We start from the raw sequence: 25,820 nt of genomic DNA on the forward strand, positions 1-25,820 counted from the left end.
TCTTCTAGGTACGACTTAGCACTTACACATATTTCACTTAGATTTTTTAAAAGTAAGAATGATAATAACTTTCATTTATTGTGCACTGTGTGCCAGACATTAAGCTAAATACTCTACAAATACCATCTCTTTTTAATCCTCAACACAACCCCGAGAGACAACAAACCTCAGGCAGCAGCATCCTATGTTACAGGTGAGAAAAGGGGAGCTCAGAGGGATTAAATAGCTTGCCTGGATCACAGTGAGTGAATTTCAGAGATGCAGTAGGAACCCAGAAGTAACTGATTCCTAAATCCCATGCCTTCAGTTTTTTCTTTTTAGTTGAGATAACATTTACATATAATGAAGTGCACATATCTTAAGTGTATCTTATTTTGGTGAGTTTCTTGAAGGGTGCACATCTGTCTAACTGTTTGCCTAATCAAGATATAAACATGTTCACTGCACAGAAAGCTCCTCACGCTCCTTTTCTGTAGGTTCCAGACACTTAAGATTAAGGCTGCCTATTTTCGAACTTCATAGAAACTGAACTAGAGAGTGTGTGAGGTTTTTACGTCTGTCACTTTTTCACTCATTTTTTGGGGGTCATCATGTGATACATGTTGATATTCACCATATCAACGGTTCACTCATTTTTATTGCTGAGTAGTATTCCATTTTATGGATATATCAGAATTTGCTTATCCGTTGTCCTATTGATGGGCATTTGGAGTCTTCATTTTAGCTATTGTGAATAAGGCCTGCCTCGAACATTCTCATACACATGGCTTTTTTAGGACACGTGTTTTCATTTCTCTTGGGTAATTACCTAAGTGTTGAATCCCTGGCTCATAGAGTAGAAACATATTTAACTTAATGAGGAACTGCCAGTTTTCCACAGTGGCTGTACCATTTTACATTCTCATCAGCAATATATCAGGGGTCCCAGTTTTCCATATTTTCGCCAACATTTGACACCGTCTGTCTTTTAAAGTTTTATGCTTCCTTTTAAAATGTACTCTTTCCTAGTTGACTGTGAGCCTCTCAAGGTCAGGAATAGGTGTCACTCATCTCTGTGTCCGCAGTGCTTAACTCAGTGTTTGTCACAAATAGGACGCAGGTGAAACTAATTTTGAGGGTTGCAAAAATGGTGGTCAAGGTCCCTTCTAACAATGAAAATCTATAATTCAAACCTCATGCCACATGGCATGCAGATAGGTTTAAACTGAAAAGGCTTTGGGCAATCATCTCCAGAGAGTGGCAGCCTTTCAAAGGGAGGTGACAGATGGATGACCCCTATGGAGGAAGTACGTGACCAACTTACTAGTCCAGCTTCACTCAAACTTCATGAAATGGAGGTACCAGCCTTGCCTCCTGGACTCAATATTCTCTTTTCTCATTCAGATGGTATTCTGGTAACACTTGAATGCCCCCAGCTGGCTTTATGGAATGCTGACCACAGTAATAAAGATCTTGCCACCAATGAAAGACCATCATTTCTCTCTGCTGGCCTCTAAGGAGCCTTTTAAACTTCCCATGCCAGGCATAGGAGGGACTTAACGATGCCAGACAGGAGGACAAGTGACCTAAGTAAAATGAGCAACAATTACACAGGAGAGCTGACAGCATCCTGCGGGAGCCAAAATACCTTCTCCTTCCCAGGGCCCAGCAGGGTCGGTATTCAGCAATGCCTGCAAGCTTCCTTTTTTAAAAAATGCCTCTTGAGACTCAGATCCCACTTGAAAAATGAGCTGGCCTAAATTTAGTAAAGAGCCCATCCTCTAACCTCAGGGTCAACTAAGTATCTAGTCTTCTTTTCACAGCACGACCAAGTCTTTCATCCTGTACTTCTCGCAGAAGGGCTTATTCAAACAATATCTATATTATATTCTTAAAATAAACCTGAACCTGGAGAAAAAAATATAACTCCATATCCGTAACAGAACCCCAAAGAGCTGCTGAGTGAAAAGGCTTATGACAATCAGAGGTGGGTGATCCCCATCGAGGAAGCGAGTGACCAGCCAGGCCTCAGCTGTCCTGACGAGGTGGCCTGGTGAGTCCCACTGTCTGCTGGGAGGCTGTGCTTCAGCAACGTGACTGTCTGACACGGGAAGTCCACTTGGATGTCACTGAAAGCGCACGTGTCAACCTCTGACCTATTGTCTTTCAAGATGATGTTTTAGTCATGTATTGCTGCATAACAGTAGGGCGACAAATTTATCAGCTTAAGACAATGCATATTTACTGTCACACAGTTTCTGGGCTCAGGAGTCTGGACGTGGCTTGACCAGGTCTTCTGCTTCACAAGCTGCAATGAAGGTGTCGGCTGGGGCTCCCCTTCTAAGCTCACGTGGCTATTGGCAGGATTCAGGCTCATGTGGGCTGTTGGGCCTCGGGCCTCGGTTGCTGGCTAGTTGTAGACACAGGCCACCCATGGTTCTGTGCTATGTGGGCCTCCCTGACACGGCTCTTTGCTCCTTCAAAGACAGCAAGGGAGCATCTCCTAGCAAGATGAATGTTAGAATTTCATGGAACGTAATCACTGAAGTGATAGCCTGTCACCTTTGCAAGGCTCTATCGGTTAGAAGCAAGTCCCAGATCCTGCCCCCAATTCTAAGAGAGAGGATTACACAAAAACTTGAATACCAAGAGGTGGGACTAATGGGAGGCCATCTTAGTGTCTGTCTGCCACAGAGGGCCAGTTAAAATTTCTTTTAAAAAGTGGAAAATACAGATATTGTGAGGAAAACAGTTGTTTTGACCCAAAGAGGGTATTACAGTTTTTTACTGTTCTAATGAATAGTTTCAGAGGCTCCAACTTTACCTCAACACAGAGATATTATTCTGGAGAAATTCTTTGCTGTTCATGTCCACTGGTACAGAAGATTGATAGGAAAGCATGCAGTGACTTCTGACTAAATACTTCTCAGTGGCTTCATTCAGTGTAGATGAATTGAGTCTTTGCTAGAATCTGCTACTGGACAGAGCTCTGCCCTGAAGTTTGCCATGGATTAAAGAACTAGACAGATTGGCAGAGTGACCCCTGTGTAATCCAAGTGTGGGGGGCCAAAGTTTTTGGCAATGAGTTTGCTTATCGGGAATAGAATGATTGACCCAGACCAAACACAGTAAAAACCTAAGGGTCATATGAAACTAAAATGTTCGTACTTTTGGGGAGAGCACATTTAATTTAAAAAGTAAGTTACGTGTGTAAGGAGCAGTGCAAACAAAACATTTTACTTGCTAGAAGATTCCTGGGAGATGTTCAGGTGTCAACCCTCGGCTTTGCTGAGTTTAGACAGTCACGAAGAGCACATAGCTTGGTCCGACCTTGGCCATGCGGTGTTCATTCTGCCCATCCTGGATCATTAAGGTTTTTGAGTGCCCTAAATGTTTTTACAAATTTAAACCTAACACACAGGTTCATTTCCAGGCTTTGGGGAAGCATGATTATTATAATCCTTGATAGTTTAGAAAGCTTTGAGAAACTAAAGGCCACATAGCTGGACTTTTTAAAAAAGCTTGTTTCAAAATTCATCTCCTTAATAGGCTGCATAACCTCCTTCCTCAAGTATAGGAAATAATCATTTTAAGGAATGGAAAATGGGTTTGGAGGACTTGGTGGGGGTGAGGGCAATGAGCGTACAGGAAGACTCAACCTGCCCGTGCGGACCCTGGGCATCTTGAGCAACCAACAGTTACTGTCATGGACATTTAGCACCACTTGTCCTTGAAATATAGCCTGGGAAGGGTCTAGCCAGCTGCCCCTTCAGATTACCCTGGCTTATGTTCTTAAAAAACACACCTATAAATAAATTAATATTTATTATTATACACATACGTAAATAAATATGTAAATATACACATTCTTATTTATTTATTTATTTATAGCTTTCATAAATATAATATATTTATACATAAAACTATATATTTATAGTTTTATATATATTTTTGTACATATTTATGTATGGTTTTTATTGACAATAAAAACATTCCCATGAGAAAAACAATTCAGACATTGCAGAAATTTATAAAGGAAAAAAGGTAACCCCCCCCAAACTCTAGTCACTCACAGATATTGCTTTATTTACTAAAATAGGAACATTAACATTTTAAATCCCATTTCATGCAACTCTCTGTGCACCTAATACATATATAATTGTTTGGGGATTTAACCACACTAAAGAGGCCGCTGGGAAACTTCCACCCAGCAGGGTGCGTGGAGTCTTTCGTGGTGGGTGGGTGTTGGTGTAAATCAGCCCGGAGTGGGCAGGAGCAGGAGCAGGAGCAGGAGGACCCCTGTGACCAGGCCTCTGGGTGAGGGGACAGCGAGAGTGAGCACAGCGTCGGGCCGGCAGGGTCCCCTGAGCCTCCCGCAGCCCCCCCGTGTGCGTGGGGATGGGGAAGGGCTCGCAGGCTGGCTGCTTAGAGAGGAGACAGGAGGGTCGATGTGCCCCGAGCGCTCCCTGCGGCGTTGGCCCCCGCGTTGGCCCCGACAAGGCCTCGCGAGCGCGGGGCCCACCGCATGGGGCCAGGAGAGGTTCGCAAGGGTGACTTTTGCTCTTGTTCAGACAAAATGCGAGGGAGCCTAAGACGACGGCTGGTCGCGGTTTCATTACCAGCAACAAGGATCGAGCCAACAGCGCCCGATTCTTTCATCTCTCTCCAGAAAGGACGTTTTTATCTTGCTCACGTGGTGAGTCTGGGAGACACGTCGGTGGTGTAATTAGGGAAGGGCCTAAAGCGAAGCAGAGTCAGGACCGGTGTGTGTGAAGATGTTTAGAAACAAACGTGGACAAAGACCACTCACTGATTTCTCCTTCGGGAAAAAGTGACAGTCCATGTAAATAGATACATTGTATGGAATCTATTAAAAACACGTGTCGTGTTGGTTAAATGCTAATCTCTTGTTTTCCCTCCTGCTGCCAAGGCCTGTGGTGCATGTCCCGGATCTGAATGTATGTTTGAGCCATTACGGTCAGGAAAAGAGCCTCGTCTTGTTTATGTTACAGAGAAGCTCCTATTCTCAGACTTACTGCTTTTCAACCCGGGGATTCTACTGAGATAGAAATTGCTGTGTGTCACTGTGTCAACCAAATGCCTGTTTTTCTTCATCCATTTGTATAAGGAAATAAAATACAGAGCTTTGGAAGCACAGCAGATTGCTCCCAGGGTATATAAACCACCTGCTGAGCTCTGTTCCCTTTGCCTCGAACTCGTTTCTCTCTCACCCACCCCTCTTAATCTCTTATTTATTTTTTATCAGTTTCTTTTCTGGAAAATAGTTATTTTAAAAAAATTTTTCATTACAGTTGACATACAATATTATATTTGTTTCAAGCGTACAATATAGCAATTAGACATTTATATATAAGCTATATCATTGATCACCCCAATAAGTCTAGTACCCACCTACATCATACCCAATGAGATATCACCTCACACGTGTCAGAGTGGCCATCAGTAAATCAATAACCAACAAGTGTTGGTGAGGTCGTGGAGTAAAGGGAACCCTTGTGCGCTGTTGGTGGGAATGCAGGTTGGTGCAGCCACCCACTATGGAAAATAGTATGGAGATTCCTCAAAAAATTAAAAATAGAACTACCATATGCCTCAGCAATTCCACTTCTGGGTTTTTATCCAAAGAAATCCGAAGCACTAATGTGAAAAGATATATGCATCCCTGTGTTTATTGCAGCGTTAACTTACAATAGCCAAGCTATGGAAGCAGCCTATTTAGCTTTCTCATTAGAGCAGGGATAGCACTTTCCCCAGGAAACCTTTGTTAACCCTCCAAGCCTGAGTTGGTTATGCCTTGTCTGTGCTTCTCCATTCTCCCTCTTCTCACACCTGGTTACAACTGCCTGCAACCTGTCTCCACCTCTCCCAGACAGGTGGACTGTTAGGATCAGAAGCACACCACCTAGTGCCTGCCACACAACTTCAGTAAACATCTGTCATGTGAATGAGGGTACCGATCTTCTCAAAGGCATTTATTTGTCCTTTAGTGGGGACTGCTGCATACCTCTAACACTTCCCACTCCCTGGGCCACTCCCCATCCTATGCACACATGAAACCTTGGTGTGACATTTGAGAAGATTTCCACTCTGCTAGATACATGAGGACAAAAATGGGTAATTTTGGCATCATGTAACAGACTTCTTTCTTTATTCCCTAACACATATGAGACATGATTAAGTCTGATAACTCATGGCAGGTAATTGATCAAAACACACAAAAAGTATTTTTCAAAACAAAAGCAAACCTGTGGGTTTCAGGAAATGATCATTTTGACTGGATTATGGAAATAGGACTTGGAAATGTTGCAGGGGGCATTCCAAGTTCGGTCCTTTGGCCACCTTCTGGCCTGGAGCCTGGCACCGCCTCTGTACCATGAGTCCATCCTGTGGGACCTCAGAGTTGGGACATGGACTTGGGCATTGCATGGACATTGAGGGTGGACATGATTGTGGATGTGTGGCTGGGGAGGAACGCGCCCAATCTATTTCAAGACAATAAATTACACGCTTACAGAAAGACAATTTCATTTCCTCCAAAGATCTTTACTCTCTCTCCCCCTGTTGCAGAACTGAGAATTAAAGTTTGTCTGAGTGTGCTTTCCTTCATAGTTACCTGTGCTCTTAGGAGTGTGGTATGCCGTCTAATGTGTTAGTTGTGACACTGGTTTTGTCTTCATGTTTTATTTCAGGAAAAGGTTATTCATTGAGGGCCAAATCTTCATTTTAATATCACCTTGCTTTGGGAGAAGTCGGTGCAATGAAATTGTAGACAAATGTTGCATTGGAACAGAAGTATGGGGGTGGTGGGAGATGAAAGGTCCCGTCTCCTGATTAATGATGTTGATGTGTGGGTGGTGTAGATCACAGTGTAATGGGCAACATTGGGTGGAGAGAGTAGAAATTAAAGGTAGAAAAGTATTTTAGTAGCCTCTGTTGTTGAAACAGTTGAGCACTGCAGCATCAGTTACTCCAATGACAATTCTCCATGAATGGCAGTTCCAGTTTTCTGCAGTGTGCTTAGAGGAGTGACTCTTACCACTGACCAGTCTTGCCACAGGTTTTTTTCATATCTTTTTTTGTGGTGTTCCAAAAATTGGCTTTGCGTACAGAGCACTCAGCTTTTCGCAGGGAAGGAACTCATGGCCTGAAGCAGCAAAGGGCCATCGTAGCCAAAAGGTACCACTTCTTGTGAAGGTCGGTGGGGAAGACCAGTGGGGATGGGGAGGAGAGGAGTGAGCCACCTTCTGGAAGGGTATGCTCACATGGAGAGGGTCTATTTGGAGTCTGAGAGCCAAGTAACTAAGGCAATTAAATGGCGGTTTCCACTCAGGGTGAAGAGGAATCCGAGCAGGTGAGGGCTTGCCCGTGGAAGCAATTTTGGTAGAGGCCAGTTTCATCCCTTCACACACATACACACAGCTAGAAATCTCTATTTTTTTTTCACCTGAATTTTGCTCACTCATGGTTCTCTTGCTTCAGAAGAGTTGACTCTTAGAGACAATGAGATTAGCTAGAAAGCTGAACAGGGTGTGTGCCTGTGGGGTGAGCCCCCAGGTCTTACCACAGACACTGGGCAATGCAAGTTGCCTTGTGTGACTCCTGCACTCTGGACCTGGCAGCACTCGGACCTGACAGCAAAGTCATTTGACAGGGGGACATATTTCTTCCTTTGTGTTTAAGGGGGGGGGGGGGGGAATCCAACTTTCTACAACCTGGGCCAATTACTTACAACTTTGAAAAATGTGTTTTGATTAATATATAAGATAAATATGGTAAACATTCACAGGAATGAGTCATGCTAAACAGGAAACAAAACCAGAGCCAAACCCATTAGCATAACGTTGCGCAATCAAGGTACAAGTAAACCAAGTTCTAGTCACAGGAAGCAGCTACAGCTGAGATGTACATGTAGGGGTCCTGTTTATATAAATGTCCTACCAGCAGCTTTTCCTTTAGTCACCTAAACGCCAGCGACTCAGGCATAATCGCTACCTCCTTAAGAGGTGGGACTAGAGTTGGGGGATGGGCCCCCCTGTAACCTCCTTTCTATCAGGGGTTATCTAGGTGAATCAGGTGTTTATGCGAAAGCTGTTTGACTGCTGGGCTCACTGCCTTTGAACTGATTAAAGTGGAAGAGCGATGAGTAGAAACTTGCCCAGGTTCCATTTCAGGTTGGCCTTCATACCAGAGCCGATCGGGACGGGAATCTAAGCTGCATTACTGTGCGCAAAGCCCTGGTTTTTCCTTTCCCTCCTCTTTTAACCCCAGAGATAACATTTCGTAATGAGTAATTTCTTACAATTGGATTAGGGAAGCACTGACAATGAGAATTTGAGGGAGGCTTTGTGTATTTGAAGGAGGGAATGTCTGTGTAGTCGTATGCTATGCTATGTTTTGAGGGGTTTTTGATCACTTTTACAAAGAGCTTGATTAAGAACATCTTGAAATTGGCGAACACATTCAGTGAACTTGGCTTCAAGTGCAGATTTTCACCCACAAGCTCCATGACAGATTGTAGAAATGCTCATGGAAGAGCTGCAGAACCTATTATGTGTTCATCTTTCCTCTACAATTGTATCTCCCTCTGTGTGCTCACTGCTCCGGGCAAGCCCACATATTCGGGCCAAGCTGATGCCGCCTGTCGTCCTGATCGCTCATGCTGTTCCCTATTGCCCTTCCCTTTATCACGCCTGAGCTGAATCATGTCTACCCTTCAGGCAAGGCTTAAGCATTTCTTCCACTATAAGTTCTTCCAAAGAGACCGCTAGTCCTTCCTCTGAATTTAGTCTGTCAGTCAATTAACACAGGTTGGCAAGTGCAATTAAAGGCTACGGCAGGTGCAGAAGTACACAGCTCACAGCTCAGTGTTTATGCCAGGACTTCAGCTCATATCCCTCTTAACCCCAATTTTGCATATGAGGGAGGTGAGACTAGGTGATGCTAAGGGGCCTGGCCAATATTCCACAGCCTGTTAACGGTGAAGCCAGATCCAGAATCCAGGTGTCCTGGAAGGGCTCTTACCTCTTACAAAATTTCCCAGATGTTTTAAGAGGAAGGAGCCTAGCAAGGCTCCTCCACCTTTGTTTATTTTTCTGTCTGATCCAGGCCCGAGAGACTAGTGGTTGAGAAACCACAGGGTGGTGGTTATGCTGTCAGCGGGCAAGGATGCTCGGCAGACGAGAATCCAGAACCTGGGTAAAAATGGAAAATCCGAGTGCATATTGATTGCAAAGAGCAGTGTTTACTGGCAGCCGCACGAGGGAGCGGGACCGTGTAAAGCAGACTCACGCTGCTCAGTGGCGCAGCGGTCAGCGTGTGGTCCTTACAGGGCGAGTGTGCGAGTGACCCCCAGGAGGTGAGCAGGGCAAACTCATGCACTGACTCCTGAGGCCGTGAAAACGCTGTGAGAACAGGAGGGCGTGGCAGCATTGATGCAGCAAAGAGTACCGACCCTCGTCTGCTTCCCAAATTTCATAATCAATAGTCATGGCAAAGGAAAGGACTGTAACTTCACAATAGGAGAGGCCAGTTTACTGGGCAGTGACATGGGTCAGGGTTTTTTCCTCTGGCTCCTCTTGTTTTCCCCTCAGCACACACTGGTCCCTAAGAGCTAATAAAAATATTTATAAATCGGTGTGCATTATGTATATCATGGTTTTATTCATAAAAGACTTAAAATCTAGATAAGCTAAGTCGAAAATGCTACTTTGTACTTTGTAATATTTAGATCTAGAAGTGGCCATGATTTGAACATTCTGTTGGCTTGAAACCTTTAAAAATTAATTTGGCCTCTACTGTAAAATGCCGTTTAGATGTCTTGGCAAAGTACAAGGGATACATACAGTACTTGGATGGCTGTTTGGTGTGGCCCATTCAAGGGTCATTGCTGTTAGAGGAATTTGGCTCAAAATACAGCCCTATCTGCTGGTATTTAGGTGGTTTTTGTAATATTAGTGATTGGAATAAACGCTAAAACTGATCCCTGTAGAGGAGTAACAAAAGGACCTACTTTTGAAATTGTTTTTCAAGTGCCTTTGGAATATGGGGTGGTGGTATTTAGAGCTTAAGAATGACTCCATAAATATGACTCAAGCATTGAATTTTCAGAATGGTGTTTAATTCTGAAACACAGAATGGTGTTTAATTCTGAGGCACAGCAGGGAATAGTCAGGTTTTTTAAAATTTTGTTTTGTTTTTTGGCTTTTTAGGGAAAGTTGTTTACTTTTTGTTCTTAGTATAGAGAATGTAAAGAAAGAGAAAACACTTGATTTTTAGACTAGCTGAGTCCATGCCAAAGCAAAATGGAACATGCAGAAGCAGATTTGATTACTGCCCAGGGCTAGTGCAGACCCTTCTCTCACTGTTGGGAGAAACTTAAAAAATATAAAATATATAAAAATATAAATATATATTCATAAAAATATAAATATATATTCATAAAATATAAACATATTCATAAAATATAAATATATATTTATATAGATATAAATATATTCATAAAAATATAAATAAATATCCATAAAATATAAATAAATATGTGCATAAAATATTTATAAAACATAAATATATACTTATAAAAATATACATATATTTAATAAAATATAAACATAAATTTATAAAATATAAATATATAAAAGTATATATAAATATACATTATATAAATATTATATTTTTTTCATCTCTCTCTCTGTAGAGGAGACAAGTGAGTATAGCTGAGCTTTGAAAAATAGACTTAATCAAAGAAGTAAGATGGGAATTGAGAGGCTAAAATGGGTGAAAAGCGGTAATAAAACACTTCATGTGAGGAAAAACAAAGACTGTCCTTTGTAAACTTGTCTTCAATATCTTGTAAACGCAACTTTTGGGGAATATGCATGGACCTTATTTAAAAATAGAATGAGTCTTTTCAATTGAAACAAATTATCTTCCCTACAAAGATCTCCTACCTATATGCACAGCCGAATGTGGCATCACTTATATAACTTTCGAGCATATGTGTGGTATATAGAGTTTTAAAGTCCTTCCCTACTTTGTCCCATGACAACATTGTTTTATGTGTTAACTAAGAAGAGACAATAACGTACTTTTAAAACCCTATGCTAGCCCCCAAGCCTAACACCTTTCACTGGTTTGAGAGACTTTCCGAAATCCCGGCTTTCGTGAGGTCCCTGGCGCTGTGCGGGCAGAGCCGCAGTGGGAGGCGGCCGAGCGCTCAGGCGGGCCTGCCGTGGGGCCTGGCCATGGACGGCTCCGCCTGGCCTGGCCCTGCTGGTGGCTAGCTGTCCCTTCTCAGGGAAGTTGTTGACCTTTCCGAGAGATCGTTTCCTCATGTCCAACATGGGAGGATGACCTGTACCTGACGACTGAAGAGAGAGCTGCAGGGAGTGATTCGCCCACGCACGGGCCACGATCGGCGCAGCAGGTGCTCCTTTCCTTCCCTTCTGTGTGTTGCGGGAAAGGACCGAGGGTTCCCCACTGAAGAATCCATTCGCCCTGCTTCGTGTTTCTGTTAGGTACTATCACCTGATTGTCTCTTTCCAGCTTTCATCATCACGATTTCATTAGCATATTCAATTTCTCATCTTATAAGCCTACATTGTTGTTTTTGTAATCCGTACAAGTTATTTTTTGCTCCGGTGCCTCTGCACCGTCGCAGATGTATTTTCTCCATTGCCGAGTGGCTCCTTCAGTTACTCGCGGTTACCTGACAAGCGGCCACACGCCGCTGTGATTTATCCTTCCCCAGCCCTCACGGAGCCTGACTGGTTTGGTTCGCTTAGGTCTGTGAAGGCTCTGCTGGAACTGGAAGTGCTCATGGCCTCTAGACCAACCAGAGCCTCATCCGTCTTGCTGCCGGCTCTGTGGCTTCTTTTGTAAAACCTTCGCCACAAAATCCTTAACAAGATCCTTCAGTTCTCCTCTGCTCAAATCTAACTTCCATCCCATGTCTTGAAATGAGACTGGCTCATTTTTATGCAGCCCTAGTTCCTACCACTCCAGTGGGCATAAATCAGGACATGTGTGCCCAGCACTCACAACAGAAAAATCTATGACACTTATGTCCTTTGCCTGCCATAAAGTTGTTCCTGACAGAAAAACACATTTTACTTTAACCAGCTTTCCCTTCCTTCCCATTCCTTCCTTTCTTTATGGCAGTGTTAAATATAAATATATATAAAATATGTGTGCACACATATATATAGTTCAACCTTATATATATTTTATAAGTGTAAGTATATATTTATATATAATATTTATGTATTTATATATGCTGTTAATATATTATAATAAATATATATTTTAAAGCCATTTCATACATCAAATACTGTGCTATAAAGATCATGCCCAAATCAAAATGACTTCTTGATGTTACTGATGTTTCTATTTTTGATATTATTCACAATTATTTGTGTGACTGAAATTTACATGATAAATAAAGTGACTTTCAAAGAGGAGCAGTTTCATTTGCTGTTGCTGCCATCAGGGGCCTTCAGGGAATCTGAGAGTTGGAAGGAAGGTTGGGAGGTCACCATGAGCTTCCTTCCATCCAGTGAAGGAGTTTTCTCTACAATGTCACGTGTGGCTGGTCATCATGACTTCATCACTGCCACCCAGAGGACACTGCTCTGAGACCCCTGGCACTTCAGATGACTCCTTAGAGTGAGATCTCTGTCTTTGATGAGCTGATGCTCCCTTTGCATCATGACCATTAAGTTCTTCAAGTTTAACCTAGGTTCATTATTTGATTGCTGTTTTCTGCTATTGGAGAACATTATTTTATTAGGAAGCATTTTCCAACAGGCAAGTTGACATTAAGTAGGCTTGAATATATTTGGAATTCACAGGAAACTAGCTGTTTGCTTTAATACAGAGATGAACTCCATCTGATTTTCTTCTACCAGAGCTATGCCTTTGCTGCTAAGTCCCGTGTCTGCCTCTGCCCTCAGACTCAGTCCTTCAATGGGTCAGAAAAGCAGTTCAACTGTGACTTTGAAAGACCATGAATATTTCCAGATCTGGGATTTTAGGAAGGATTTCTCTTTCTGGGTGTAGGAAAGCGCACTTCCCCAGCTCATCTTGTTGGAAGGCACGATTAAGACTTTACTAGAAAAGAAACTGATCTACTATGTGCTAAAGAGTATTTATGACCCCCAGTACACTTTATCTTTCAGAATAGTAATGCACATAGGAATACCCAGATCCTGCCAGGGCTTTAAAAATTACATTTCATTCATGCCCAGGTATAACCTCCCATCATAAATCCTGAAAAATACGGAGGAAGGCGGTGACAGGCCATTCTAGGGCATAATGAGGGATACATATTTCAGCGCCGGGGCTGATGTTTATGTATGTGATTACTCAGAAGGGGTTTTCTTTAACATACCATGTCTTTAAGTTAGGTCTATTTTAAATACAATCAGAACAGCTACATTTTATTGTATGCATGCCAGGCAGTTTGTAAATGGTAATTTGAATCTCCCCAGCCATATGAGGTAAATTTTATTCTACCTATGGGGAAACCAAAACCCAGAAACTTTAAGACCTTGCCCAAGGTCACATCCAGTAAGTGGATTTCACTGCAAAGCCCACATCACCCCCCTCCCCCGCATATTTTCCCCTGTACCTCAGCTCATTTTGGCAAGGATTTTATGATTTTTAGACATCTATTTGTTTGGCTTTTTTTTTTTGGTGAAGCTGGTGTGTTCACCTGCCTACAGAATAACATATACAGGTCTAAGAATCCTCTTTTATCTTCCCATATTATAGTTCTATGAGCCATAAAAATCTCGCCTAAATCCTATTAAATCGGATAGAAAGTAGAACTAGAAAGATGACAGAAAAAAGGAGAGATATTGAAACTTTTGAAACTCACTCTTTTCAAGTAGATACCACCAGGTTCATGTGATAGCTTGCTAGTTAATTTTGTGAGGATTACTGTTCTGGATGATTTCAGTAATTTCTGCTGTTCTCTTAAAAATCCTCTTTTTCATTTGAAGACCTAATAAAGAAGAAACGAAGATCACTTCTGTGTGGGACTTGAAAGTTGATATGTGTCATCCCAGATGGGACAGTTGTATCTGCACCACATCTGTATGAGACCGACTTTGCCATCAAACCCGTTTCATCCACACACTTTCTCAATCAGCATAAGCCTTTATGAGCCACTCTTCAGCTCTCTTGTTCACATGCATATCATTAGTGCGGTTTGTTTAAAGTGGCCCACAGAGTGTTTCTTCATACCTACTTCCCTTAAGCATGAAAAGAATTGGCAAGTGACAAGTCATTTCTGTGTCAGACATACTACTGTTGCATTTAGAATATAGAAGATACACACACTCATTTACCAGTGGCCTCAGGTCATGGCCTAGAAACCCATCAAGCAGGAGGCAGAGCCAGAAACACAAAATCTTTTTTATCCATTCAGATATATATGTTTGCTTGGTCACCAACCTTCAAGCAAGTAGTGATCTGCAACCCAGCAAGAGTTATTTCACTCCTAGAACATCAGCAGGCCCGCTGATGACTTTCCTATGGGGTTTCCCGACTTGGTCCTCACAGACTTTTTTTTTATTAGACTCTGGGTTTAGCCTTCCTCCAGGCTCACAGTTGTGACTGATGTTTTGGAGCACATGGTGGCCACAGGAAACCCACCAATCTGCCCACTGTCATGCAGAGCCCCAAGGTGGTGTGGAAGGGGGTTCCTGGGAGCTTGAACTCAAGTCCAAGTCCAGCTCTGACACTTCCCAGCTGTGTGAACTTGGCATCAGCTTCCTTCCTGCCCTGCTGGTCTTTCAGGGTTGGGGGGAGTGCTGCTGAAATGGTGCAGGGGGACACTGGAGCTCCATACACGTGTAGGCTTATTTCAGATGTGCTCTGGAGCCCTGGGCTTTGCACAAACTCCCCTTTGCCTCTTAAGTGAGAGGATCATGAGGATATCCTTAACTTAGACTTGCCATTCTGCAGGGATGTGCAGATGCCCTGCCTACCTCCAAGCATTGCATCCCAGGCACTGGGTACCGGGAGACACCCCCTGCACGTCGCTGTGTCTGACTTCATTACAAGGGTGCATCTCACATCTCTGCACAAGGCCAGGTCTCATGTGTGTTTGATTCATCTGTGGAAGTTGATACTCACAAGTATTACTTCTCACTAAAACATGTTAAAACTTGAACATCTAAAATAGTGTATTAACCTTGAGTGGTTGTGAGCACCCTGCAACCACATGCAGGACATCTAAACTATTCTCCTTGGGGATTCTTGTCAATGTTGGAAGCATATTATTTTTTTAAATTCTCTCGATGATATATCTTTATCCTTAGAATTTGATTATGTAAGAATAGCCCAAAGTCATTCCAATTCAAGTTTGCAAAGTAAACTATGTGATCAAGTTTGGAAATATTAAAACTATGTGATCAAGTTTGGAAATATTATTTGGGGTAAAAAATGGCACTGTAATAAGACTGTAATGTTGTGGAATGAGCACCAGTCACCTGGGTCTGCTCTTAACCTCTGAACTGGCCAGCTGTGCATGTTGACCTCTCTTTGGTTTAGTTACCTCCTCCATAAGTTGAAGGGTTGGACTATATGATGTCTGTGGTTATTTTCCTTTTCTGAAATCATATGGGGTTTGTGTGTGTGGTGTAGCTATGTGATTAGGTGTGGCCCATACTGGCTCTAATAAAGCCAAAGAGAAATTCCAGATTTAGAGCAATGGCAGTTTGGTTGAACTGAAGCCCTTTTTCAGAGACAACCCTCCATTTGACTGACACTTTATGTGTTTGTTAAGCAGAGCTGTGTTGAAACTTTTCCAATCATGGAATTCTTAGAAAATGATAGTTTAATGGCACACTGAAGTAAACTGGTGAGGATGGTGGGATTCTATATGAGGCTTGACGAACATATTCATTACATTTTCTTTTTACTATATAAATTATTAGAAAAACAAAATGCCAAATATTAGGGGAAGATAGTAAATTTTGAAGTTGTGGCAAACTTCCAAATTAAAGCATTTCAAATTTATCATTGAGAGTGATGAGCTTTTTTCATATTTCAAACTTGCAATGCTTCACCCAATTCCTTCACTAGACTTTTTGATGAAAATTTCTTCAAATTTTTGACAGTCACCACTGATGAGAAATTTTATTCATAAAAAGAGATTTTAAAAATGTAAAACCATTTTAACAACTATGTTAATTTCTTATTACCAAACTAAGGAATCACCACAAGTTGAATGGTTTAAAACAACACAAATATATTATCCTAAAGTTCGTCTGAAATGGATTTTAATGAGCTCAGGTCAGGGTGTCAGCAGGCTCCGTTCCTTCTGGGGGTTCCAGGGGAGAGTTGGTTCCTTTCCTTGCCCAGCTTCCAGAGCCGCCTGCATTTCTTGACTCGTGGCCTCTTCTGCCCTCTTCAGAGCACGTCACTCCAACCTCTTCTTCCGTTGCCACATCTCCTTCTGACACTGACCTCCCTGCCTCTCCTTCATAAGGACACTTGTGGTTATATTGGGCCCAGCTGGATGATCGAGGATAACCTTCCTATCTCCAGATCCTTAATGTAATCGCATCTGCAAAGTCCCTTTGGCCATCTAGGTCACATATTCACAGATTCCAGGGAGCAGGATATGGACAGCTTTGGGGGCCACCACCCTACCTTCACAATTTGCATCAGTTGAAGTCCCATTTAAAGGATCAAGCAGAACTTCTGTTTCTGTACTTGTCATATGTAATGTTGAAATTTCTTGCAATAATATGAATGGGTTTCCAACCCAAGCTACCTTTTTATTTCACTTATTTCAAAATAATGATGAGTGCAGAAAGGTGGTACACACTCACAGAACAACCACCTTATAACTAACCTGGACACACTAAAATGGAACAGCAGTCAGAAATGGCCCAGAGGTAGCCAAAAGTCCTGGGTTGCCCCTGGAATCTGGGCCCACTGGACTTGTCCCCTCCTCACTCTCCAATGCAGTGCTGGCTTCTCGGGCTCTTCAACAGCCTGCAGGTCTCATGTCCTCAATGGGTGGGTGACGGTCTGCGGGAGGTTCTGTCTAGCTGATAAGTGCTGGAAATTGCCCAGGGAGCTCAGACCCCACTCTGCTTAGGCCATTCCCAGTAGCCCCAGGCGACCAGCCTGCGGTGTCCTGAGAGTTAAAGGGCTCAACATCTCAAAACCCGCTGTGGCTCCCAGACTAGAATCTCTGAGTGAGGCGGGAGTGTGTGGGTGCAGCTGTGGTCAAACCCAGGAGCTCTTGCTGACTAGCTGTCTGACATCCTGCAGGTCACTTCCCCTTCCTAAGGCTTGGTTTCTCTGCTGTAAAATGGGGATGGAGATGAGGGTAGCTCCTTCCCCAGAGGTTGTCATGGAAACCAATGGAAAGAAGTCTGTAGAGTGCTTAGCACTAGAGCTTTGGTCAGCATGATGCTAACTAACCATGATGAGAATGCAGATTCTGACATTTGGCCTTTTTGTGCTCCTCCCAGGAGAGATTCTTAACTACCTTTATCCTGCCAGTCTCCACAGGAGCTATTAGGGGAGCTTCATGCAATAAGCATGTGATCGAAAGTGTCAGTTCTCATGGTGGCTGCATGGTGGCTAGATCCTGATAGAGGAAGAGGACTGCCTGGCTGCTGGTTAGAGCCTTGAGGTGTGCAGGGCTGGGGCAGCTCTGTTAATGGGTGTATTATAGTTACACAGGAGGGATCAGTTGACTGTAGTAATTACTCTGGGAGGAAAATCTACTGGACTGAAACAGAAACCTAAGTGATTCTATGTCTCTTTGATACTCCATTCCTATCTGCATGAAATCATATAATATGATTGCAATGAATTCCTGAGCTAATTTGGCAATAACTCATATTTATATTTAGGTTTTTATTATAGTAGTAGTTCACTGATCATTTGATTCCAAAAGTAATTTCCTTCTACAAATGTACCCTTGACATCCTAAAATGTATATTTGATTTAATGAAAGAAAAAGATGTATTATAGAAAGGGCAATATTTTTGAACCAGAAATACAAAGAGAGAAGCATTAATTTGCTTTTAAAATTTATTACCAGTGGAAGCCACTTTCTAAATCATAATTGATAAAGTTTAAATTGCTTTTTTCCCACAGTCTGGTGTTCTCACTTTTATCATTTAGGCTCAAGAAAGTATTTTGCCTTTGTTAATTGGTTCGGTGGGCATTCAAGATATTTTTAAAGGTATTTTAGTAAATATATTTAAGTATTGATAGTTCATAGAGCCATTGGTTTGAATTCAGTGGAAAATAATTTTATTAAAGCTTAAATAAAGCTGTGCAAGCAATTTTCCTCCATTACAGTGTCTTTGGGGCTGCATTAATTATAAGAACTGGGGCTATTGGAGATGTTTACTCAGCATACAAACTCCTCATTGTTAACCACGGCTGGTGTGTGCTGACAGCTGCCTCTTAGAGAAACGTAACCCATGGTTAACGGTGGAAAGGGTGGCATTAGCATAATTTTTTGGCAAAGACTAAGCTGGGGTTTCAGTGTTGCCTTCAACAGTGACTCCTTCATTAACAGGGTCTTATCAGAGGCCCAGACTCTGCGGGGGGGAGAAGCAGCCATATGATCGTGCTTGAGGTAACCAGACTCCTGTGTGAAATGTTTGCTTCTGGGTCAGAGAGAAAAGGGTCCCAATTACTTATGATTATGATTTTAAAGGGCCCGTGGAAGAAAGACGCTGAAAAGAATTGCTGATGTTTGATCAAAACTGACACAGTGTAGAGGTGGCTCTTTTGACACTGACACTAATGCTTATTATGCTTTCTGTAAGAGGAACTAGAATTAAAACATTCTTATTCTTCAGGGACCAATTGAGACAAAAATAAATCTGCTAATGCAAGACTTAAGAGTCAAGAATAAATTATATCCCCTGAAGGTTCTGTACCTTCATTTGCACATTGCTAAAGGTATTTCAGACAATTGGAAAAAACTGTATATTTTTAAAGAAATATCAAGCCAGGATTGGAAAGCAATAGAAAATAACATAAGTACTTTATATTAATATTCATCCTTAAAACAATAAACTACTTCCCTGGCCTCAGGAGTCTCTTCGATTTCCTCAATAATAAAGAAAATTGTTAAATTAAATATAAATGATAAAATTGGGTAATAGAAGATGAAGAAATAGCTACCATTCACTGAGCACTTACTATGTGCCAGGCAGGCACTATGCTAAGTGCTTTTATACCCGTCTTGTTTCATTTTCATAACCATCCTACCACTTCGGAGCTATTATTAATCTAGTTATGTTGCCAGTGGGAACATTAAGTCCCAGGGAAATTAGGTGATATTTCCAAGGTCACTCAACTCGAAAGGCGTAGGATTGAAATTTGAACACAGGTCTTTTGTTCTAAGGCCTCTGCTATTTCCTCTGTCACCCCTGGGCTATTCTTTGTCCTCAGTGACAGTCATTGCTATTAGCGGTGTCTTCCTGAATCCAGTCAACGATTCCTGGGGCTCCTTTCCACTCTCCCTCTTACAGAAGAGCCACTATTGCTGTTTCTCACCCCTTGCTCCCTGGGGATTCTATCCAACAGTCCTCCTTCATGGCAGTGCTTCTAGCAGTTTCTTCTTTATCCAGCTGTGTTGGTTTCTATTGGGTTCACATGGGCATGTGTTGACCAGGTTCCCCAATCTCCACTGCACTCCATGTAAACAACCTAGAAAAAGGGGTGCCTCACTGGGCTGGGACCAGACAGGTCTTTGCTTCAGAATTTTTTAGTGGCTTTTTCCCCTTTTCGGTCCTTGTGGGCCTTTTCCAAGGACTAACCAAATATCCAGTGGTTGTTTAAGTTGAGCGGGGCCGGGGGATACTCTGGGCAGATGGAAGGAGGGTGCTTTTACTTCCCCCTTTTACCTGGGAACAAGAGGGGTGCAAAGATTGCAAATATGTTCTGAAAGTATAATGTCTACAAGTTATTTTTGAAAAGATTTGTGGAGTCTGAGAAAGGTTTGGGCCACCCATGTGGTATAAGGGGTAAAGCCAGGATGCCGTGGGCAGCCTGTGAGCTATGTCCCCTGGAGCAGGTGGGGGCCAGGGCTGCCCGGCGGCCTCCTCTGTGGTGGGGAGCCCTCTGCGAGCGTCGGGGCCCCGTCGGTGTTCCACTCTGATGTGAAACTCCAGTTGTACAGTCTCTCACCAGAAATGATGGAGGTGGCCCGTGATTAGGATCAGCTGGAATGAGATCTGTTACTTATACTTCTAAGAAATGAGATTAGACCTGAAATATGAAGTATATTAATTTGTATTATGTAGCTCAGTGATCTCAACCCCAGCTGGACATTAGAATTACCTGAAGAACTTTAGAAAATACCAAATGCCAAATGCCTTGCCCCAGAATAATTAAAATCCGGGCAGCTAAGGCGAGACCATGTATCAGCATTTCTTAAAGCCATTGCAGTCAAGTGGAATGGTGGGGGGTGGAGGTGGGGAAGGGGTTGAAAACTACTGAGTGAGAGGGTCGAGAAGCAGGGAAGGAGGGTCTTAGACTGCTCCTGCTACTATTCAGAGTACAACTAGGATGGCAGCGAACTTACCAGTGCTCAATACATGCAGGTGTGGTTCTAAGTATTTTTCATGGAATGAAATTACCCTCGGGTAACTCCTTACAATAACCTATGAGCTTATTTCATTTTTACAGAGTGTGTATGGAAGACTTTGAGGAGGTAAAGCCATTTATTCAGAGTGGAATAACACTTCTTAGGGATATTCTCTATTATAAAAGCAAGATATAATCTGTATGTGTAGGTATACAGTACATCTGGTTTTTATTGCTCTTGTCACGGAAGACTTAGGTGGTTCTTGTATGATTAGCAAGCCTCGGTCTTGCCACCTGAGATCCAGGTATAATATAGTAATCAGTTGGGCATCTTCAGATGCTAGATCACAAATCTTGGCTTCCTACTTCCTAGTATCAGACCTCTGGACCTCACATGAGTTTCCTGAAATGCATCTTTGTGGCAGATAGCTTATATGATAACAAAAGTAGGTAGGCATTGGTAACATACTGTCCAACACTCTGGTAGAACATATATGCTCTAGTAACCCCGTGTACCTGGATTTAACCCCTTTGCATGTTCACACATGATGCCTCATGTTATGTTTGCCACCTCCCTGCTAGGTCTCCATCATGAAGGGCTGGATGCATAGGGTGAGCTTTAGAATGTGTTGTGATTTAGCTGGTTGCAAAGTCTGAGACCACTTGCCTTCTATTCAGGGCATCGTTAATACCATTAAACCAGGAGTGTTTGGTTGGCGGTGGTTTTGGTGTATAGCTCTGTATATTTTAACCCACGTACAGAGCCATGTAACCACCACCATCAGCAGTATATGGACCAGCTGTATAGTGCGAAGGGCTGAAGTGATGCTTCAGATCCGTAGCTGTCCGTGTCCTCCACTCACCCGAGGAGCCTGGACAAGCCGGACTTCTATTAAGAGGTTTAGGTCAATGCCAGCCCAAGCTAGCAATTTCTTGGCAGTTTAGAGACAGGCCCTTCTGAAAGTTTGACTGATGGTAGGAGTGGGAATGTGGTGGGTATGCTATACCTTTCTTTCTTGCTTCACAAAATAACTGTAATCCTTGATCCTAAATGGAAGAACTTGAGACACGAAAAGGAGGCTGGATGCAGAGCTCCTTAGGCGTGGGTACTTTCTGGAAAGAAATGAAATGATGTGCCTCTCTAGACCTCCAAAAATAAGAAGTACTGCCTCACAGGGTGCTGGGACCCGGGATCGGAGACTGGGTCAGAAGTGGACATTCATAGGGCAGTAGACGTAGACGGCCTGTGAGCACTTGTCCCCTGCCCTGGCTCCACACCCTTCATCAACCCTCCTCTGCCTTTTCTTCCCAGATTTACATCTTGAGCTCCAAGTTCAGAGGCCTGGAGGGCTTGGGTCTGATCTTCCCTCCCGAAAACTTGGACACCCTCAGTAGAATCCTCTATCAGACAGGACAGTTGGAAGCTTCTTTGATGTTCAGGGAAGCTCCTGTGATAACAGTGTTCCCTTTGATCTCCACAGCCCAAAAGTTACCAGCTTCAGGTTTGAAAATTCTGACAGTTTTGTTTACTTTGTACTAAGAAAGTATGAGATCCTAAGGTGAAAAGCTCTACCTTAATACCGTGTAATGATACAGTTATACCCTGGGAAAATAAAAACTTGTAAGAAATTCAGGCAGCTCTTCTTTTCCTTTTCTGCACCTCTGTTATAAGCAGAGGCATTTAGAGCCTCTATCCTAAGAAGATACAGGAACATAACTGTGGATGGGCAGTCAGGGATCTTCTGGTAGAGATAACAACTGGGCCTATGGTGCAAGTGCCCACACTGGTCAGCCCTGTTCTTCTCTCTGCACAGAAGGAAGTGAACTCTTCTATAAGGGAGGGAGGGAGAGGGAAGAGACGGCTGGACAACATTTGAGCTGAGCCAGAATGAAGGGGGTGGGGAAGAGCTTGTTTTCTGGCAGAGGAAAGAACTAGTTCAAAAGGTCCTGGCTGACAAGAGGTTGGTGTGTCCGGAGCAGATAGAAGGCTGTTGTGGCTGGTGGTGGGCGTGGTAGGAGGCAAGGCTTGGGCCATGTAGGGTCATAGACCATACAAGGTGTCAACTGTTTTGTTCTTAGAGAAACAGATTTTAAGCAGAGGGCTAACATGGTCAGATTGAGATACGGTTTAAAGATCCCTCTGATTACTGTCTGGATAGGAAAGAAATTAGAGATCATTAAAGAGACATAAGGGCTCTCCTGGAGGGCCCAGAGGGACTGGGGAAACATGATCAGATTTGAGTAATATTGTAAAGGGTGAGCCAATAGGACTTGCGACTTGGTTGTACAGACAGGGTAAGGGAAGGAGATGAATCGAGGATGCTTCTTGGGCTTTGGAGCCTTTAGGGGAAGGGATGTATCCTGTAACCCAACAAGAGCAACCGGAGAGGCAGAAATGTGGGGGTGGAATCTGAGCAAATAAAGAGTTCTGCTTGGCCTGGCAAAGTGTGAGTTGCCTGTAGAGAATCAAGATGAGGTGCTAAGGAGTCAGTGAGGAACCACATCTGGAGTTTGAGGCAGCAGTCAGGCATTGGTCAGTCCTTTTTAGGAGTTTTCAGGGACTTTGGCTCTTAGGGAAACTTTCAATATTTTAGAAACATTCAGTTGTTGGAGCGCTCTTTGATGCTTGAGATTGACACCTGGAGAACATGCTGGAGCACGTTGGGATTTCTCCAATCCTCCTGGGAAGATATACTTATGCAATGATCACACAGGAACCTTCTGCAGCTATACCCATTGCCTTGTAGAGGCATAGTTCTGAATCTCTCTAGATTTAGGTGATTGTTTTTCTGGATTCTTTTGCTCACCTCCTCTTATTAAGTCAGACATGGATCTCACTTCTTATTTGTGTATGTTCCTGAAAATAATGCAGTCACCAGTGTGCCAGGTGTTTGTGCTTAAGTGTCTTGTGCGTGAATATTGGAGCCTATTGTCTCTTGACCACAACATCCAACTGGCCAGCAAGAGTACAGTCCTTGTTAACGTCAAGTGGGTGATAAATCAGAAGACTACAAAGAAGAGGCGATGGATGATGCCTCAGGATGGAAAAAGGCTGGCAAGCCAAACCCATTTATTTATGTTTGGATAAGTTTCCCCACTTAAAGTGTCCCTGGCTTAAGCTCTGCTTTCTCTCTTTATTCCAATTTCTTAAGTCACTTCTGCGCTCTGCTGAAGAATCATCTTTCATCTACTCCAATGAGGACTTTTACCTTATTTCCTCAGCTACTGTTCTAAGTATCCTCATATTTCCCGTATTTTGTTGTTGTTTGTTCTGTTAGAAAGTCTGGCTATCTTCATTTCTCAAGGAGATGATTTCCCTAGACTGACAAACATTGCCTCCTTGGAGAAGAGGCTCCGACTATATTCACCATATCTTTGGCTCCCCCACGTGATCAAACGGTCTTCTCTCCTCTCTGCAGTTTAATAGCTGTGTGACCAGGAGCAAATTACTGGATTTCTCCAGGCCTCTGTTCTCTCCTCCGGGAGCTGGTATAATTATAACCCACCTCTGATACCTGAATTAAATGAATGAATACCTGTAAAACACTTGGCAGAGTACCTGCTACAGAAAAGAAACTCAGTAACCTTTAGTTCCTGCCTTCACCCCTGTGAGCCTTTGTTCATCAGGAAATAGTACCCATGCACTCTGAAACCACACGAGTCTGAAAGTGGCTGTTATGCTAAGACAAGTGGAGCTTTGGCAGCAAGCTAGACTGAAAAGAAGAGGGAAATCAATTCAAGACAAAGTGGAGAAACGATGCAGTCGGTCTCAAAATGTGGTTCTGGGTCCCACTTGGGACCTTGTTAGAAATGCAGATGCTCAGGGCTACTGAATCAGAACCTCTGAGAATGGGGCTGGGCAATGCGTGTTCTAGCAAGCCCTGTGTGTAATTCTGATGCACACCGATACTGGGTGAGGAATCGTGGTGCCCGTTTCTGCATGTGTGTGTCCATGTGCACACCCCCCCATGTATACAGAATGTTTGTAACTGCTGCACGTATTAACCAAACATGGTAATACAGCGAAATCCCACCTACTTTTCTTTGGTACGGCTGACTAGAAATACATCAGAATGCTTATCTGCAATGCCTTTGCGCGAAATTCATTTTGAGTTTAAAACTACAGATTTACCAACTCTCTTCTTTTCCCTTTTCCCTAGGAAATTCCACTTACTTGGATGACCATGGACCACCTCCGAGTAAGGTAAGCCCTCTGCTTGTGGTAGAAATCCCCCCTTCCTTTTCTCAGTGCCTGCAGCCTCCACCAACCCCAACCAGATCCCTCTTGGCCCTGATTGTCCACAAGAAAATAGTAGACGGCAGTTGTCAGGTTGACCCTGGACTTAGAGTATGGAGCAAAGGAAGCGTGTGGAGGCAGCCAAAATGGTGAGAGAGGAGAGCCGTTATCTCTTCAGGAGCTGCTGCTGTCCCAGTGCTGGAGCCTGCGGCTGACTTCAGGTCTTTGGCCGCTTCTCCTGTTTGCTGCCTCATTGGCCTCAGCATCCATGCTGGCCCGTGATGCGATGCCCACAACCCAGCCTCCCCATGCCCTGGAGACTTGGCTAGACCTGCCTCTGCCCACCTCTCTCTGGCCTGCCTTCACTGGGACGCTCTACCCATTGCTCAGCCCCTTAGAACCAGATTCCTCTGCCAGGGCCCTCCCCAGGCTGCCCTGGACTGGCCTGTGTGCCCATGTTTGTTCTTTCTGTAAACAGTTTGGGCTTTACTTTTTAAGGGTCAGAACTGTCCAGTGAAGTATTAATATAGTTCCCCGCCACTATCTACTTTCTTGAAATCAATGAAAACCAAATGTCAGTCTACAAAAATATGAAAAAAATAAAGACAGTCTCTGACTACTGCAAAGTACAGTCTTAAATACACAGTGAGAAAAAAGTCAACCACTAACCTTAGCTGTTGGGAATTTACCCTAACCTCAGCTTTGAGTTTGGGATTTGAAGCACTCCACCCCATATAAGACCATGAGTTTCAAATCAGGTGTTTCTGGGTTCACCACTGGGCTCTGCCCCTTTGTGTATGACATCGGACAAATTACTTAGTATTTTGAGCTTCAGTGTTTTAATGTGCAAAGTAGGATTAAAAATACTGCCCATAGTACAGGAAGTCTAAAAGGATTGAACGAGCTGATATATGACAAGCACTCAGCATCTGGCGTGCTGTGAGCATTAAATAAGTGGTGGGGAATGTTAACTAGACTGGAGGAACATTAAGATCATTGATGAATGGTA

The 25,820-nt window shown here is 43.2% G+C and overlaps 1 protein-coding gene across 2 annotated transcripts in view; it reads left to right on the forward strand.

The window, feature by feature from the left end:
• UST (uronyl 2-sulfotransferase) overlaps positions 1-25,820 on the forward strand; it is a 236,775-nt gene that overhangs the window by 69,032 nt on the left and 141,923 nt on the right. For both annotated transcript variants that reach the window (XM_081140343.1, XM_081140344.1), the window contains exon 2: positions 24,735-24,778. In XM_081140343.1, coding sequence (XP_080996469.1) covers positions 24,735-24,778 — 44 coding nt within the window. The remainder of the gene's footprint in view (positions 1-24,734; positions 24,779-25,820) is intronic.

The sequence above is a fragment of the Miniopterus schreibersii genome, assembly GCF_964146895.1.
Source record: "Miniopterus schreibersii genome assembly, chromosome: 6".
Lineage (NCBI taxonomy): Eukaryota > Metazoa > Chordata > Mammalia > Chiroptera > Miniopteridae > Miniopterus > Miniopterus schreibersii.